The 18,527-nt window shown below is 40.6% G+C and overlaps 1 protein-coding gene across 23 annotated transcripts in view; it reads left to right on the top strand.

Moving 5' to 3' along the window:
• CLASP1 (cytoplasmic linker associated protein 1) overlaps positions 1-18,527 on the top strand; it is a 250,612-nt gene that overhangs the window by 163,884 nt on the left and 68,201 nt on the right. For 16 of the 23 annotated variants that reach the window (XM_089779647.1, XM_089779645.1, XM_089779643.1 and 13 more), the window contains 2 exons: positions 843-869; positions 2,511-2,678. In XM_089779647.1, coding sequence (XP_089635773.1) covers positions 843-869; positions 2,511-2,678 — 195 coding nt within the window. Of the gene's footprint in view, positions 1-842; positions 870-2,510; positions 2,679-10,157; positions 10,266-14,971; positions 15,035-18,527 lie in introns of all 23 variants that reach the window. The other 7 variants (XM_075933084.2, XM_075933082.2, XM_075933079.2 and 4 more) reach the window with 2 other exon arrangements.

Below are 18,527 nucleotides of genomic sequence, written 5' to 3'. Positions count from 1 at the left end.
CTAGAGTGAAAATGTCACTAGAAAGTCTCCTCTGACTCACAGTCTGGGCAGCCCTGTTGCCTTTTTCAGAGTAGCTCAGCTGTAAATTAGGGAGAATTTGGTTCACCATAGTAGGGATGTAAGCGACTAGTCCACTATTCGATAAGCAAAAGCTTATCTGATGGTCGACACACTAGTCAACTAATCGCTCTCCCTTCCGCTTCCTCTCTCAGAAAGAGGGAGCAGGGGAGGGGGAGGAGGGAGAGGCGAGGTGCTGGAGGGAGCCAGCTTAAAAGCTGGTTTCCTCCAGCCGCGTGGGAGGAGGGCATGGGCGCAGTGGTGGCGTTCCACCTTTGACATGTACAAGAGGCCCAACAGAGTCCCTTGCTGGCCTCAGGCTCCATGTGGCATTTCAGTCTTTGAAATGCACAGGAGCCCCTCTTGTACATTTCAAAGACAGGACTCCATGCCTGGCACTTCTGCCTTTAAAAGGTAGCAATAACCGGGTGGGCTCTTGCCACATTTCAAAGCGGAAGTGCCCGAATCGAATAGTTGATGGAAATTCCATTGACTATTGGATTAATTGATCTAATTTTAACATCCCCATTCCATGGGTGATTGGCTTCACTCAAAGAAATGTGTGAGGCTGGGGAAATGAAGTGTCAGTGTGAAAATGTAGACAAGCTGGGCCCTGCTACTTGTGTGCACGTTAACTCACTGTATTTTGCAAATGCTTGGGAGCAACGTATGTTTGTAAATAAATCCGTTCACATTATCTATAACAATGCATGCTCAGCTCTATATTGTCTTACTGTCTTTTAATCCACTTTTTGCCTGTCCTTTGGTCTGCTCTCATAAACAAGGATCCAGATCAGCTAATCCTGCTGGTGGTAAGAAATATTTTCCGTTTCTCACACTTTTTCTCATGTGCTCTCTTTTCACAGTTGTTAACTATTTTGACATCTAGGCCTCCCTAGGCTCCTTATTCACAGGAGAGGTTGAAAAGCCAAGTTCTTTAAATAAATTCAAAATGTCAGATTTGTATTATGGTTGCCTAAGCTTTCCATGATAATAAATTCAATAAGCATACATTCTGTGTAGTGAGGGTATCGCTTTGTGACGCTACTGTAGGAATTGCAAAGAGGATCCTGTGATGTAAACCCTGGGTGTCAAATTGTTCCGAATCAATTCAGCCCTTTGAAGTGGAATCACACCAAAGTAACTGGGAGTATTTGTCCTTCTGGGTGCTGCATTACTGTAAAAGAGGAGGTACACATGATTAATATCAATTGCAAATGTTCGGGCTTTGGAGCATTCCCAGTGCCATATGTTGTATCTGCGGTGGCAGTGGGGGGGAACGACTTGAGAGCTTCAAAGTCTTTTCAAAATTTCAACTGCAGAGAATAGGAAAGGCCGAGTAAGCTTATAATGTAAAGCTGATGGCCAAAGTTTGTTTCTATCAACCAATAAAGTTGTGTCAATTTTTACATTAGAGATTCCAGATCAATTTTCTGACTCATCTGTTACTAATTATGTGTCAATGACTCTTCTGATGGAAATTATTAGAGCTGTGTGAATATTAAAAAAATCAGCCCGTGAATATTATTCAGCTTGACTTTTTGCACAGCTTTCAGAGGTACTTTCCTTGGATAATTTAGTAAACAAGTGTAGTGAGAGGAGAAGTCTCAGAAACAGACTATTTTCAAGGTTATCTTTATACAGCTAAGGAAGCAAAATAGGGTCTTAAGCCCAGTTCTTTTAAAATCCTCTGTGCTTATTATCTTTAAGCAAACATCCAGGAGAATAAACTTTGCATTTGAAAATGTGAGTATTCCCACCAAAACTTAATTCCCTGAGTTTCTTTGATCTAGCCAGGCAACAGAAACATGCCATGGGAACCATGTGTCCAGTCAGAAATGCCAGATGCAGCTCTGATTTCAAATGTGAAATAATGAAGAGCTTGTATGCTCTGTGTGAATAAATATTGGTCAGGAGGCTGTTTGCGAAGATCAGAGTCTAGAAAAATGTGATCTGTTCATGGGCAATTCAAACAGAAAAGTGAAACTGGCCAAATATTGCCATTTGTTACATATAATTCACCCAGCTGCAAACTTCTAGTTATGCAATTTTAATTTCAGCCATTCACACAGATCTACAAAGTACATATTTGTGATCACAAGCTGTGGTAGCCATATCCACAGGGCTTCATATAATTGGGTTGTTTATCACCTTACTCGAATTCTGTGGTCGAGATAGGGTTCTTAATTTTTCCCCACTGGATTATTTTATGTAAAAATTAGTTCTTTAGCTGCACTGGTCAGGCAACCTGAATAATACAAACCCAATTGTTGAGTTGTGCAGGGCCTGAGCCAATGTCCCTTGAAAGATTTCCATGTACTCTTCTGCAGCCTTTGGTCTATCCTGTAGATGGAACTCTTTTGATTCCAGGCCCTGTTTCAAAGTGTTTAAAATGCCTATTTTGAATTTTCCAAAAGATTTATCACGCTTTCTTACTTCTGGTTCTTTTGTAGCTGGCAGCCGGTCTAGTTCCCCAGGCAAGCTGCTGGGAAGCGCGTACGGTGGACTGACCAGCGGAGCAGCCAGAGTCCCACCAGTGCCATCATCCTCAGAGAAACGCAGCAAGATCCCTCGAAGCCAGGGATGCAGCCGAGAGACAAGCCCCAGCAGAATAGGACTAGGTAAGAATTCTCTCCGCTGTGATGCCTCAGTGAGCTTGCGCAAGGGCAGGTTATTCGTGCTAACAAGGAAACGACACAACTGCGTTTTACCATTGTACGCTTTTCAATCCTTAAATTACAACATTAATTACCATGTGTAGAAACATGATTAGGGAGTCATTTAAGTTTTCCACGTTGATTTGTGTTTTCAGCGTGGGTCAAAAGAGTGGGGGATGCCCTCTATTCAAAATAGCTGCATCATCTTTGTTGTTTCTGAGTCAGGATGAGGAAAGCATTAAGTAAAGGAGAGAGCCCACCGTTACAAGAATCTCAGGCTTAAATAAAGCTGAATGGCCCAGTCCTGCGAGGAGCTGAGCAACTTCTGTGAAATGCTGAACACCCTGGGAAGTGATTAGTCAGAGAGCACTCAGCACCTTGCAGGATGGGGAGTCATGTTTCTAAATTTGGCACGCTGAACAGTTTGTGCTTCACCTTGTATATTCTGGAATCTTTTATTAGAGTGCATTTTAGAGTCACTTGCTAAGTATTTTGCTCACAAATATTTTTGTATATGTGTAAATGTACTGTGTGCACTTTTATTTTCAAGTTTACCAGCAGGCTCTCTAATTCAATTTAAATCAATTAAACAAACATAATTCCTGAGATGTTTACAAACATAGTCTTCCTTTTGCATGAAAGCAGAAATTAGTCTCTATATATGTTCTTTGGAGAAGCCAAAGCTATACTCATTGCTGCTAATTTTGTTGATCTAAAATGTATTTGAAGAAATGTACTAAAGGTTATGTGGGGAAATAAATTCTTATAAATGATTTTTTTCATTAAAAAGTAATATAGTTTTACAGAATTCATAAGAAGTTGCAAGTAAGCCGCTTGTGTGAAATTGTAGCTTTATTGAAATAAATGAGAGTTTTTGCCATTGCCTTCAATAGGGCTAGGATTTCAGCCAGTGTATTTTAAATGTAAGACCACTGTTCATTTTATAGGATATTAAATGTCACCATAGGCATAGAAGCACTCCTTCTTTATTTATATTTCAGATTTATTGAAATGATCTTAGTAGATCTCTCTAAGAGCATATCCTGAATCATCATCCATTAGATTTTACCAAAATATGGTGAATATTTTTCAAAGTTCAAATTTCTTCTCCCTGTTGTTACCTGTTTTTATTATTTATGTATGAACATATTGTGCTCTTTTGTTTAATGTTTTAAATATTCAAGCTGCCCCATTATCTATTGAGGTTAACTATCTGCTGTCATTCTGCAAACTAGTACTGTCCGCTAAAATGAAACAAAGCGATAGCACCATCGTGTTTCTGTTTATGCTTCTAATCACATTATGTGGATTATTTTGAAACAATTCTTATTATCCGAAGGAAATTTATTTTGCACAAATCACTCTTGGGTTGTGTGCATTCAGGTAAATGATGGGAGCCTTGGAGAATTCCATGTAACTTGTAGCCCATCACTCTTCCACGCCTCCACAGCAGAACGTATCAGTGCTCTTTCCTTGGCAGTGCCAGGATTCTGTCAAATCTGTCAGTCTTCTCTTTCCTTCTGGGTTACTGGTTGAAGCCTCCTCTGTGGAATCAGGGTGGGGTTTTGTTTGTTTGTTTAATTTTTTTGTTTTGGTTTAGTTTTGTATTGGTTTAATACCCAAATGTAGAAACCCTTTTAGAAACTGGACCCTGTGTAATGCAATAAAGTTTGTTTGGATTGAATTATACTTGAAAAGTTAGTTTAAGATCTCTCCGTCCTTTTTACAATGCCCTCCCCATGTATTAATTGCCCTGTGTTTTTCTTAAATTATTTTGTATTTTACTTTGTCAGGAGTCTCAGATCTTTTTTTACCCTCCCTAATCACAGAGCGTCCATTTCATCAGCTAGCACCTCCTACCCGACACATCGCAAGCATATTGATAGGCGCTCTCATGCTCTGATTTAGCCAAGCTCTTAAGTATGTTAAACAAGGGAGTAGTTCATTGGCTTGAATGGGACTTGTTCATATGCTTAACATTATGCACATGCTTAATTACTGTTTTGAATCGGAGCCTTAGCTTTGAGGGAAGTGTTAATGAGTAGTAAATGGCTTGATTTTCAAATGTGCCCAGCTATTGCAGCTGCATTCGTGTTCATTAGTATTGAAAAATCAGACCATTAGCTTAGGACTCCTGGATCCTATTTTTGGCTTAGTCACTGACTCATGTGAATTTTGAGTAACTAATTTAGGGCCAGATTATGACCAATCTGTTGTATACACAAGAGAGAGAGCTCACTCCTTCTTGTGCCACCACCAGTATACTCCAAGGGCCATCCACAAGGGCAGATTTTATGCTCCTCTGGGGGCAGAGACTGTGTGAGGTTAGTACTGTAGTGGTAATGGGGGTACAAGTCCTTTCCTGGCCTCTTTCCCCTTCCTTACTGGTGAGGAGTATAGCAGTTGTGTGCTTCCCTTTTTTGACAGACACCTGTGATATGTACTGTGTCTTTGTAAGTTATCATGTCTCTTTGAGATTCTCCTGGGCTGGTCAGGCTCCATGCCACCCCCAAAATCACACTGGAGGTCCAGGAATGAAAGTCCCCATAGAAAGAAAATGCATTTGATATGGAAGGCATTGCTTCAAGCAGCGTCGTTAGGAAGACCAGTGTTGCCTGTGCTTCGCAGGTATCTCAGTGAGCATTCTCATATATATGAGTTAGCACTGTCATACGTATCTTGGTTAGCATTACACTGAGTAGATGCTGTGAGATTAAACAATCCCCTTCTCTGTGGAGAGTTTTAAATTTTAAAATAACATGCAGGAACTTAGCTGTTTCCTGGGGTGCTGATGATGGGTTTGGGAGCTGAGTAACTAACTCCCCGTGCACCAATTGGATTCCAAAAGGATCATAAATATTCAAGAGTAAAGTTTGTTTTCCTTCAGAGTGGGTAGCTAATCAACCTGCTGGTATGGTAGCAGGCCCAGTTTACCATCACAATCACAGAACTTTATCTCCTCAGAGCTTTCCGTTCATCTGCTGCAACGAGCAAGGGAGTTCTGGAACTAGGCTTCTACCAGCTATATGCAGCCTTTTTGCTGTGGGTGTTATCTGGGGGCTGTTTAAGCAGGTTTGGCAGAAACTTTGAGATGCTGCCTTTCCTGCAAAAGGGACAGCATAGAACCCAGCACTGGGCCCTTAAGATCTACTTGAACTGTGATTTGTGTAAGTCAGGTGTCTTGCATACATTAGATCAGGGTTTCCCAACCTATGGGTCGGGATCCAAATATGGGTCGCCATTACATTTCAAAAGGGTCACCAAGTGTCTCCCCAGGTGGCTTTGTCCTCCCTCCTCCCCCCGTTTTTGAATTGCCTTGGGTCACCAACTCTTCCTGAATTGTCCAAATGGGTCCCCACCTGGAAAAGGTTGGGGACCCCTGTATTAGATGGATGACTAAGGAAAAGAGCCAGATCCTACTGGTGGTCACATAAGTCAACTGTTTGGCTTTCCTAGGACTACAGCTGGTCCCCGACTTACAAACGCATCGATATACAACCAACTGCACTTATGACCAGACTCCCATTAAGCTCGGCCCTGACTTACGAATGGTGATCCACGCTTACGAACAGTGCCGTCCCATTGAAATGAATGGGGCCCGACTTACGAACACATCGAGTTACGACCAAGTGCTTGGAACGTAACTCGTTCGTAAGTTGGGGACCGGCTGTATCTAAAGGAGTAAGACAAGTCCGCTATTGCCATATAGCTTTCTAATAACAATCTCCTCCTCATGCCCTTTTAGATTAGATGGAAAGTTTGTAGTATACAGCATGGCTCCGGAAAGTCTCCCTTGCTTTGACACCACTCAAAGTTGCACCAAAAGCTGGCTCTCAACATAGTGGGTGGCCAAGGTGAATTAATTTTTTTTTTTTAAGAAGGCCCCATTTCCCCTGAGTGAAAATAGCCGATCCTGCTGTCTTTCCCTTATCATTTTGTCTCTCCCCGCGCTTTAGTTTTCCTTCATTTTGGAATTTGACTGGCCACCTGCCTTATGCTCCATACTTTTTGGAATGGGATCCTAAAGTTAAGCCTTCAGGCTGTCTGGCTTTTTTCTAGTTGGATGAGTTCTTCCTGCAGACAGACTCCCCTTGGAATCACAACAACTCCTGAAATGTGGCATCCTTTTCAGCCAGTGTTTGTCTTGTCCTGTTCAAGGCACTATAGAATTGCAGGATAAATCACTGGGAGTTAATGTCATTTTTCTTTTTTGTGGTCCTTCTGTTCCTGTCACTCATTCTCTTTCCCTTGTGTATGTATCTATTTCCAGCAATATTAATGTCTCATTTTTCTTGTTGCTTGGGTAATGTGTCCAGTGAGTGACATCACATCTCAGTATTCTGTTTTGATTTGTAATTTCCAAGAGTACAAATGCCTCATAATGCATGTAGGCTTTTAAATCCATAAATAAAGGAAAACATGATGCCTGTATATCCCACTGAGAATATGTTCTAGGCCTAGGGAATTTAAATCAGGAAGAAGACTGACAGATGAAAGATGCATTTCATAAAAGTACTTGTGATAAATGAATGCCTATGCAAACTACATCCATGTGAAGGTTGTCAATATTTACATGTAAGCATGTGACCCAAGAGTGAACAGTCCAATTTTTAGAGAACCCCATAGTTCTGAGTGTGTATATTTCTCATGTAGCTTACCTCTGGGAATTTTCCTTTCACCTATAGCTCATTCTTAGCTTCCTGTCCCTGCCGTTTATGTATATATTTATATTTGAGGCGTCTGTATTTTTGGTCCTAATTTCATTCACTCCATGACAGTCCTACTTATTATAATACCACTGCTCTCTGTCATTCATAACTTTCTAGGCTTCTGGGCCATGGTGGTGTTATAATCAAGTTGGTCTGTAGTTCGTCTTGTATTGTTCAACATCAAAATTTGGACATCAGAACCATTAATTTATCAAAGAGGTTAATGAGTTGGGTTTTGGAAAACTGGGAGGAATTTGAGAAAGTAGGCATCTGGCAATGGTTTATATCTGAATTTCTTACTCTATATGAGAAGGATTCTATATTGTCCTGTACTGTTATACTCCAGTGGATACTTTGAAGGGTGTTAGACCCAGCAATTAACCACTAACATAAAAACAGATGATTTACTTCTAACTCTGTCCTCCTCATCCCTAATATTCTAATCTTTAGTAATGAGGACTGCAAAAATATTCAATTCACGTTTCTTGGTGATTCTACACAACTGGTCCCAGAGTGCTAAATTTTTCCATTACCTTGGTTCTGTTTGCACTGTCCCCCAGCACCTTTAGGAGTGAGCAGGCACTATCAACATTTACAAGAATTTACGTATTAAGGCCGAGGTGGCAACCTGCAAGCCGAGAACCACATGTGGCCTATCGAGTTCCATGTGTGGCCCAAGATACATTTTGTTCACCGTTGCCCACATGCAGAGTTGCCAGATTCCTCTGGTTTCAGTCCACATAGTTTTTTCCTATCCGTATTACTAAAGTGACACGCATGTAAAGCAAAGGCACGTGAAGTGAGGTACGTGCTGATTGTACATAACGTTGGCTGTGAGAATCGTGTGCTCCCTCTGTGTCCAATTGAAGCGCTGCTATGCTTCAGTCGGCGCACACTGCAAATTCTAGTTACTCAAGCACAGTTAACAAAACTACCTATCCCAAGAGACTGTCTTGGTTACGACAATCTTGCAGCCCACTGAGACGAAGCAGGGTCACTGATGTGACCCATTCGCTGGCCTAGGTTGCCCACCTCTGCTGTAAGGCATGCATAAGACTTAGTTTTGCAAATATGAACATCTTGCTCTGCACTGAGAATGGAGCAGACAGGCAAGAGTAGGTGACAGCACTATGGTATGTGCCTCTGCACCTTTGCCATCCAGATTAAAGCTAAAGGATCTGATTTTAGTCCGGGCACTGTGGACAGTTCCTTCAGGAACTTTCCTAGCTGCTCATTTAAAAATAGCTACTTTCATTTCCAAAGACTAGGACAGTGAAAAGAGACTGTACAATCATTAAATTATGCAAGGTAAACTCACGGTGCTTAATTGTAACTCAGGTTCTCTTTGTTACATATACAAATGTGATACTGTGCATTCTCTCTTATACAGAACTAATTTAGGACTCATTGGCATCTGCTACCCTATCCAACTGCAGTAGAGATTTCAAAGAAATAAACCAGTTACAATTTACATGAGGCAGTTTTGCTGCTGTTCAGTCTTTATCCTGTACTCAAATTATTGGAATTAATAGTGTGTCCGAGATCAGAATCTGGCTCAGTAAGGCTATGTCTACACAGCAGTGCTATTTCGGAATAATTGACGTTATTCCAAAATAACAGTCTGTGTCTATACTACAAGTAGTTATTCTGACATAGTGTCAAAATAATGGTGAGTTGGAGGACGTCTTGCTCCAATTCCTGTAACCCTCCTTTTACGAGGAGCATGGAAAATCAGAGGAAGAGTGCTCTGTCTCAGACTTTCTGCTTTGTGGACAGTGCCAAAAGCTGAAATAAGCTATTTTGACTTAAGCTACACAATTGACGTAACTGAAGTTGTGTAGCTTATTTCGGCTTTAGCCCTGCTGTGTAGACATGCCTCAAAAGTTATGTTGGGGAAAGGAGTGCAAGGAGTATATTTCTGCTTTTAGATAAGGATGTGAATGGTTAACCAGTAAGATTCACTGTTACTGGGTGATGTGCACCGGTTATAGATTAAACAGTTAAACATAACATTTAAACAGTTAACTGATTAAATAGGATTTTACATCTGTACTTTTAGCTGTATTGGGCAATAAAAAATTAGTCAGCTTTTGGTAAAAGGACAGAAACAATTGAGACATGTTGTTTTAGGATTAAAATAGCTTTGTAACCCTCTCTATTCACAATATTGCTCAAGGGGAAATTTACCTCTGTAAATCTGTACACTTCAATTATTTTCCCCCAAGAAATTTGACCATAAGAAAACTATCCTTGCAAAAGCCAAACATACACAGAAATGGCTTTTTCTTTTGTGGCAGTTTTTTTTTTTTTTTTAATTCTGATCATGTTACAAATGCTTTCCCCTTCTTTTAAAATACTGTTTTTCTTGTAAGTAAGCAAAATCCAGAAAGGTTTCTTTTAGCCTCTGCTGTTTTGCATGCTTCTGTAGCAGCAGAGCTTAGCCACTCATTTAAATGAATGAAGATCTCTTGCTCTACTCAAATAACAAAGCTTGGATTGCTTGTGAGAAAAACATACTGCCCACCAGATAGTTGGTGGTACTGAATCTTCAGGTTAAAAACACAGCTCAGAATGTAGTTCAGTTGGTTTGTGAAAAGCCTGAGGTGGCTGTAGCAGATGAGAATTACTGGTGTAATTATTACCTTAACTAACAGAAATGTGACTTGACTTACTAAGCTGTCTGTCCTCATTAAACTTGTTCACCTTCTCTGAAACTCTCCATGCTGCATGCTAGCACGGAGCAGCCGTATCCCCCGACCCAGCATGAGTCAGGGGTGCAGCCGCGATACCAGCCGTGAGAGCAGTCGAGATACAAGCCCTGCTCGGGGCTTCCCTCCACTTGGTGAGTACTTGTAGGCATTGGAGCTTTAAGGGTCGATTTCCCTTTCCCCGTTCTGATTGTCTGTTCAAGACACTGCCAGGTGGAATGAACTTGTTTTCTTCCTCTGTTCACTTCCTTACACTCCCCCCTTCCAGCCCTGCTTCCTCTTTATTCTCTTCTGCATGTTTCAGTTCTGATTCTCAGTGTTTTCTTGTAGTAGAAAGTCCCTTGATCCTGAACTCCTGTGATAATTTCAGTTTAAGTCCATTTGTACAGAACGCTGCTGTGTTTCACCTAAAAAGACTGTGCTAGTGTTTTTTGATGGATAACTGTGCAAGGAATCCTACTTGTGCAGCTCAGAGTATGGCTATTAGCACCACGAAGCCTATTGCAGAGAGACTTTAATTATACCCAAATTGATCTGAAAGCTAAATAGAAAAAGAGAAACCATAATGTCACACTAAACTCCAGTTGAGAGATCAAACTTCGTTTTATTTAAAAGTGCTATACACTGCTGTTAGCCACTGATTTGTAAGTTGGAAATGCCATTGTGACAGAAATTCTCCTCAAGTTTGAGCTTTTTGCTCTCTGAAAGGTTGAAGGCTTTAACTAACATGGTCTTTCAATTTAAACGTACAGTACAAATATAAAATCTCATTATGGATTATCATATGCAGACATTTTTGTTCTTCAAAGGCCTGAAACAATAGGATAGTTAATGTTTCTGATCAAATGTCATATCATATCTGTCAGAATATATCACCTGTTGTACAAAAGAATTGTTTGTCATCTCAGGACAAAATACAGTGGATCTCTTTCTAGTTCTATAGCTATGGGTTTGGTTTTCAAAGTGGGGGAAAGAAATTACGATGGATTCAGTTGTCAGGGTTGGCATATGCAAAAGCTGTAGGCTCTAGCTTTATAGCTGGTGACATAGTGCAACTTTATGGAATATTGCATAATTGGATCCAGAATACCAATTTGGGCTTGATATAACTTTAATTTACAAAATTAGAGCCAAGAGTTGCAGAAGTAAATGAACTGAGGTATATGGGGATTATGCACTCCAATGAGACCAGGAAGGGAGGTAAAACAAAATGGCTGAAATGCTCCTCTTTGGTCCTCAACTCTGATCATTCTTTTCATTCTGTGTTTGTACAGTATGTGGGTAGAGTGAAATGTGAAAGTCGAGATTTGCAGGGTAGATCAGAGGATATTTTGCTTAGTGATAGAAGAAAAGTACTTTTGGCCGAAGTGCGATATCGGAGAATACTATGCTAAGTCGATTAAACTGCTATTTCTCTGAATTTTCATTGACAGCTGACTAACTTGTTATGCTTCCTGATTAATCTTGGTTTTGGAACTGAATTATTAACAGTGTAATTGGAGTTTCCATTATTGGTTTTATCAGTTAATCTTGGGCTATTATTTAGGACTTGATCCAACCCCTGCCCCACCAGCAGAGGGAGAGGGGAAAGGGGGACAATTGTCTAGCCACATAGCTTATTTAAAAGGGCCCAGGCGCCCCCAGTTGCCATCGGCAGCTACATGCTGCTCCCGAAAGCGGCCCACACATCCCTGTGGCCCCCAGGGTGTCCTCCACCCCCCCTCCCCAAGCACTGAATCTGCAGCTCCCATTGGCTGGGAACTGCGACCAAGCTGCAAGGGTGTTGTCTGTGGGCAGTAGTGCACAGACACCCCTTGTTTCCTCCCCCCCCCCCCCACAAGGCGCTCCAAGGAGGGGAGGGATGAGGCTCGATTGGGAGCCATACAAGGTAAGTGCCACTACCCCAATGCCCCTCCCTCACCCCAACCCCCTGCCACAATCCACAGCCTGCACCCAACTCCCCTCCCCCCAAGCCTAACCCTGCACCCCCTCCCACCCCAAGACTCCCTCCCAGAGTCTGTACTCATCCCACTTCCCCAGCATAGTGAAAGTGAGCGAGGGTGGTTGGGTGGGGAAGAGCAAGTGATGGAGGGAAGGGGATGGAGTGGGTGGGACTGAGTCTCAGATGAAGGGTGGGACAGGAGTGTGGCCTCAAGGAAGGGGGGGAAAGGCCTGTGGATTTGCATGGTTCGACAGCCAGCAAACCTACCAGGGAAAAGCAAGCAGCAGGTGTGGGGAGGAGCCCTATCTTGGGATGTACATCAAAGGTCTGTTCTTGTATATTTAGAGGTGCACCCTTCACATAGGAAGTAAACAGACAGTGAGCTTGTTCCATAAAAAAGGGAACAAAAGACTTGGCTGAAATCACCAGAGAGAAATTTTGGAGAGAAGCTTCTTTAGACAGGAGAATAATTGTTCACTAAGTTTAGGCTTTTGGAGCTGGAGCAGTACTGCAGAATTCCACCAGGAGTAAGTGACTTTAGAATGCGTGCCATGGTGTAGTTTTACATGTAACTGTTTCTTATCTTACACTGGTTTTTATTTCAATCTTTATTCTTTCTTGCTTACATTTCCATTTGTTTATAATTGAATTCAAGTGCTGTGCCTTTTACAGGAGCAGTGATCTGAGATAAAACTGGTCAATTGTGGCAGACTTTTGTTTTGGGAACAAATGATCTGGGATTTCTCTGGGTATCCCATGATTATGGGCCGGGTACCATAGGGGGCACTTTGAAAGGACGCAGGAGCTGGAGTGCATCTGTTCTCAATTCCGCAGGCAGACAGGTCTGGTATAGCCCAGAGAAGAGTGCTTGAATTGCTAACAGGCTTTTTGTGTAAGAGGGCTAACACCGAGTAAGACACTGTCACTCTAGAGGTTGGTGGTTACAGCGAGGATCATAACCGTGGATGTAGTTTTACTCACATTGGTAAAGATTAGCTTGTATGCCACTGGACTTAGGGTAACCTAATGTTCCGGTCATGATCACACTAAAAACCTGACTCTTCTAGAGGCAGCATGTGGCCCCCCAGGATGTCACCAGAGCCATGTGCAGATGTAAACGTTTGCCTGCACCGAGCAAGTTGCAGAGCTAGGTTCTAAAGCAGGGAATACAGATGATGAAGTTCCAACAGTAATGTAACCTTGAGCGACATGGCCAAGTATAGGTATTTTGTATTCCTCTGTTTCTTCTTGGTCCTTGGTCCCACAGGGAGATCCATATGCATGCACAGGAAGGGTCTTCCTTGTGAAGCTTAATATCTAACACTCTTACTGATCCTATAAACTTTCCTTTCCAGAGTCATTTTTTATATCCATTCTCACTTAAATAAATGTATGGGGCTTTGGACTCCATTTTTATAGATTGCATTGCACACCCTGAATATCTTCTAGCCCACTGCTGTGAGAAACTAATTTTTTATGTGTTGTTCTCATGTTTTGTATGTAATTTTAATGTATTTACAAATGTTTTGTCATTAAACAGAAAAATCCTTTGAGTTCTTGTAATGTGCATATATGTGCACCATTGACAATATGTATACAGGCCATCCCTGCTATAAGTCACCCCGGAATACATCTATTCTGCATTAAAGTTGTTGACGCTTGTAGGAATTGATGTGTTACAAGTGCTCCCATTCCTCGCTCTTCAGTCACACCAAAAAATAAATAAATAAATTGCACAAATGGAAGTCAGCCCTGGAAAAAAACATTCCCCACTTTAGGTTGTTTCACTGCAAGTCCAATTTTTTGGGAATGTATCTTGGACTTATAGTGCAGACGGGCCTGTATAACTTATAAATTCTGAACCTTGTTCAAATGTAGCTTGCTTCCACTATTAATAGCGACAAGCAAAGTATAGAGTTCAGGAGGACTGTTGTATTGACTGAGGATGACTCACATGAGCCGAGTGCAAAACCAAGCCTTTACTTTAGTGTTTTTGAGTTATGTGAGCACAAAATTGCTAGACATATGGAGAAAGCTCTTTAAAAACACTTGAATACTTTAGAAATGGCTGAACCAATTTTTTCCAACATTCCAAAACAAATGACCTTTGTGCTGAAACTAAGAATGGGAAAACTTTGCTCTGAAGGAATTTGAAGTTATGATCCATTGAAAATCGGGCTAAAATGGAAGATGGACTCCAATCTTCACTGCAGCCTTAGCTACTATATAAAGGTGGTGTGTGTATATATACGTATTGCACTCTTTCTCTATGCACATATGCATATAATATATTGATATAAACACGACAACTATTTACAAAAGTGTTACAGCAATAGAACTGTCATAGCCACGATGGCTTTTGTATATATGTGTGTGTTTATAAAACTAAAATATTTAACAAAAGGGCTATGCCCAGTGGCTTATTTATTTCCCTGTATGACTCCTTACACTTTTGTGACAACTGACATTGCAAGCACAGTTTCTAATCATTCCTCTTGGCTTCACTTTGCGATTTAGATTGATCCCATCTAAATCCTGTTTCAGGTTAAATGTTCCCCATTCTCATACCAGCTGTTTTTAGGATCTGTGGTTCTGGAGCATGACTGGCACTCGTCAGTCTTTGCTGAACTGCACACAGTTTGGTACTCTTAAAAACAACGTATTTGTTTGTCACACATTGTGTTTGTGGTTGTGGGGGAAAGGAGGAAGCTGCTGATGGAGATTTTGCCTTGGGGCTTGCACTGTTCTTGTTGTGCATTCATACACAATGGCATTTCCTTTCACTACAAAACACCCATGTTGGTAGTAATCGTGTACATCCCTTTTGAACAGTGGCATTTTGTGTGTTGGGTACTTGTGTGTTAATCCTGTGGGTGTTGCCATTCCTTTTACTTGCAGCTTCTCGACGTCATTCCAGGTCCACTAGTGCTCTCTCCACTGCTGATTCTGTTGGGCAGTCAGGTGAACAAGTGCTAACTGCATGAATCTGCTTCTTAATATAGCCGTGTTGTACAACCACGTTACCATTTGTTGTCATGCATATCAGCCAGCTCTTGGCATGTGCTTTTCATCACAGTGGGGTTTTTGTTGAACATGCTTCTTTAATTTTAATTTATTGGATGTTTTTATTTTGTTTTAAGTGCTTTAGGAGCATCATGAGCTGTGTACAAACAAATAAAGGGAGTTCCCAGACAGTCTTCATTCCACCTTGCGAACTGATCAGCTGTGCAGCCTGGATAGCGCCTGAGGGATGCCAAGCACTCGCAACTTTCATTAATGTCAATGCGAGTTGCAGGTGCTTGAGTTCAGATCCTTACTGGTCAGCTCCTGCATCCTGCTGGGTATTCCCAAATCTCATCTAAGTCAATGAGAGTTAGGACCACTCAGCGCCTTGCAGGGTCAAGCCCCAGAAGCACAAGCGTGACACAAAATTTGCACTGGATGGGCTTTTTAAGTGAAATTTTCTAATGTAAGATTTCCTAATATATAATTTGTAAGAGCTGGTCCAAACCTCATTCAAGTCAAGAGAGAGACTCCCTTTAAAGGCCACTAAGATTAATGGGATAAATAATGAGGCTCTCACCTGCTCTTTATTGAAACAAAATTCCCATTGAATGTATGGGCCAAATCCTCAATATTGAGCACATGCCACTGCCTTGGAAATCATTTGATTTCCGTGGAAGTTTTTCTTTAATAAGAAAGGGTGAGGACATAGAGCAGTGGGAATTTAGCTGGCAAGAGTGGTGTGAGGATTACAGGAGTTAGCCTAATAGTGTAGCTACAAAACTGTCCTTTCCATAAAGCAGAGTGGAGGCATTGGGGGAAGGGATAGCTCAGTGGTTTGAGCGTTGGCCTGCTAAACCCAGGGTTGTGAGTTCAATCCTTGCTGGTTTAGGGATTTGGGGCAAAAAGTTGTCAGATGGTACTTGATCCTGCTGTGAATGCAGGGGACTGGACTTGATGACCTTTCAAGGTCCCTTCTAGTTCTAGGAGATAGGTAATCTCCATTTAAAAAAAAAATTAATGGCCCAATCATTTAAGGTGTTAGTTCTCCTTCCCTTAGGGTGAGGTTGAATTAAATGTCTGTTATTTAACCCAAACCCTCAGAATTGGTTCTCTATTATTTAGTGATCCCCCTACCCCCTCCCCCCAAAAAAATTCTGAGTTGAATTGTCTTTGACCTTTAGACATGTACAGGCCATAATTCAAATTTGATGCATTTCACAGAATACTTAAAATAACTGAAAAACTGCAATATGAGGTCAAAGTCTAGACTACACCTGTTCCTTTTCCACTTCTTAAGAAAAACGCTGTATTTTTAGCATCTGTAAATTCGCCCTAAGTATGATCAAGCACAACACAGTAAGTAACCTTTGTCTTTGTGAAGACCAATGCCATTGGGAATTTTGGCTCCATATAGCTGATAAAATCAGGCCACAAGTAGACCTAACTTCCCTTTTTAAAAATGAACTAAATTTTCAAAGGAGTTTTGCTTCCAAATCCCACTGAATTTCCTTGAGAATTGAGTGCCCAATTTCCTTGGTCACCATATAACTCCCTAGTAGTGAACAGACCCACTGAATAGCATGATACCAGCTGGCATAGACTTTACAATGCACAGGATTTAACTCACGTAAGAAATCCCACTGAAATCAGCTTACCTCTTGGAAGAGTCAGATGTAATCGTTTAGCAGGTTTCAAACTGTCCTGAATTGTCAATAGGACATTTGACCAATCTTTCATCTTAACTAGAGTTCTTCAGAACATTTGAAAAACATGTGTCTGACATTGAGGTCATTATGGCTCCACTCATGTCACTCTTTAACACGTAGAATTCGTGTTGAAATAAAAGGGAGCATACATGCTCAAAGACAACAAGATTGGTGGTATCAGGGTTTCAGGACCTAGTGTGTTTTGCGTTCCATTATTCAGTGACCTTTAGATCTGTGTATCAGAGATTCCAGCAGTACTTTTTGAGCGAGATCTACACCCGCATGCCGCATTGTACTTATTCTGATTTGTTTAAAAACAGCTCCCTTTTGTTTGTTTACAGTGGGTAATTTAAACAGGCTTACAACTGAATTATTTTGTCATTTTATTCATTAAAAACAGAAACTGTCTTCCCTTTTCTAATGCAACACTAAATTAACTTGCAAACCAGTGACATTCAAAGTGCAATGTAACGACGCCAGGAGACTGAATTCTGCTCTCAGTAACACCTGAGCAATTCTGTTGCAATCTGTTAGACTTGCACAGATCTAACTGAGAACACAATTGGCCTCAACAACTTCTGCCTTTTTGTATTATACCAGTTATCCATCTGTGTTTATGAAAACACTCATCTCTTCTGTACTCTTTCTTAACATAAATCTATGTAGCAACGCATTTAGTGTGTATCGTACATAATGCAGTGTCCTATCCTCTGCATTCCTTTTAACAGAGTTACAGATCTTTCCATTCTGGGATGATATTGCAATCAAGTATTTATACCAGTTGATCAACTGAGTTCATTAAAAAAGGGGATAGTAATAACGCATACTATTTTTATTTCCTTGGAAAATGTCATGATTTGATTACTTTTTCGCAGTAGTTTTTAAGACTTTTTTTCCCCTTTGTAATATGTTTTGTAGAAAATGTGCTTGTTGTAAATTTAAAATGTTTGATCTGGTAAAGCATCTATAAAGGATAGTAGGTAACTCCTAATACCATCTACCCACTTCTAACCATAAATATCAAAACAATAAAGTTTTCAGCTTATCACTTGATAAAATATGTTTTAATTAAAAAAAAAAAAAACCTTCTATTTTCCCATTGCTGGCGTAATCCTGCAACTCCTTAATCAGGCAAAAGTTGGATTTAATTCAAGTTGGAGATTTGCCTGAGTAATGACTACTAGTTTAAGCCCTTAACAGATTAATTCAAATTATCCACGATTCATTCTTTCTTTTGGGGCAGTTACATAGAACTAAACAGAGGTGTAAAAAAGAAAACTCTATAATTGATTGCAGAGATTTCTGTACTATAGATTTTAAAATGTAAATGTTAAGGTGCGTTAAACCAGCATAATTTTCTTATTTAACTATTTCTTTATTAAGTATTTTCACTCAAATAAACTACTATACATGGAAGGAGGCAGGTCCTTATACTACATGCAAAAATCTTGTTTCTTTTTTGTCAAAGCTCTTTAATGGACAGAATAATTTTCTTTAGTTAAATATTAAATAAAAAAAAACTGCTAAAATACTTTATTTGATCCTTTACTCCAGCCTTTTGCCCATTAGTCTTGTATTGTGTATGGCTCAAACGCCACTTCAGTACACCATAGATGGGTATATGCATGTACAACTTGACCATTATGCTAATGGGAGGTTTTCCACTGACGTCAGTGGTCGCATTAGCAGTATTATTCTCCACTAAGACAACATAAATGTATGTCCACTGGAGATTAGCCCGG

Source organism: Pelodiscus sinensis, chromosome 7 (assembly GCF_052426305.1).
Source record: "Pelodiscus sinensis isolate ZL-2025 chromosome 7, ASM5242630v1, whole genome shotgun sequence".
NCBI classification, from domain to species: domain Eukaryota; kingdom Metazoa; phylum Chordata; order Testudines; family Trionychidae; genus Pelodiscus; species Pelodiscus sinensis.
The sequence above is the reverse complement of the archived record's forward strand: the minus strand, read 5'-3'. Positions and strand labels throughout refer to the sequence as shown.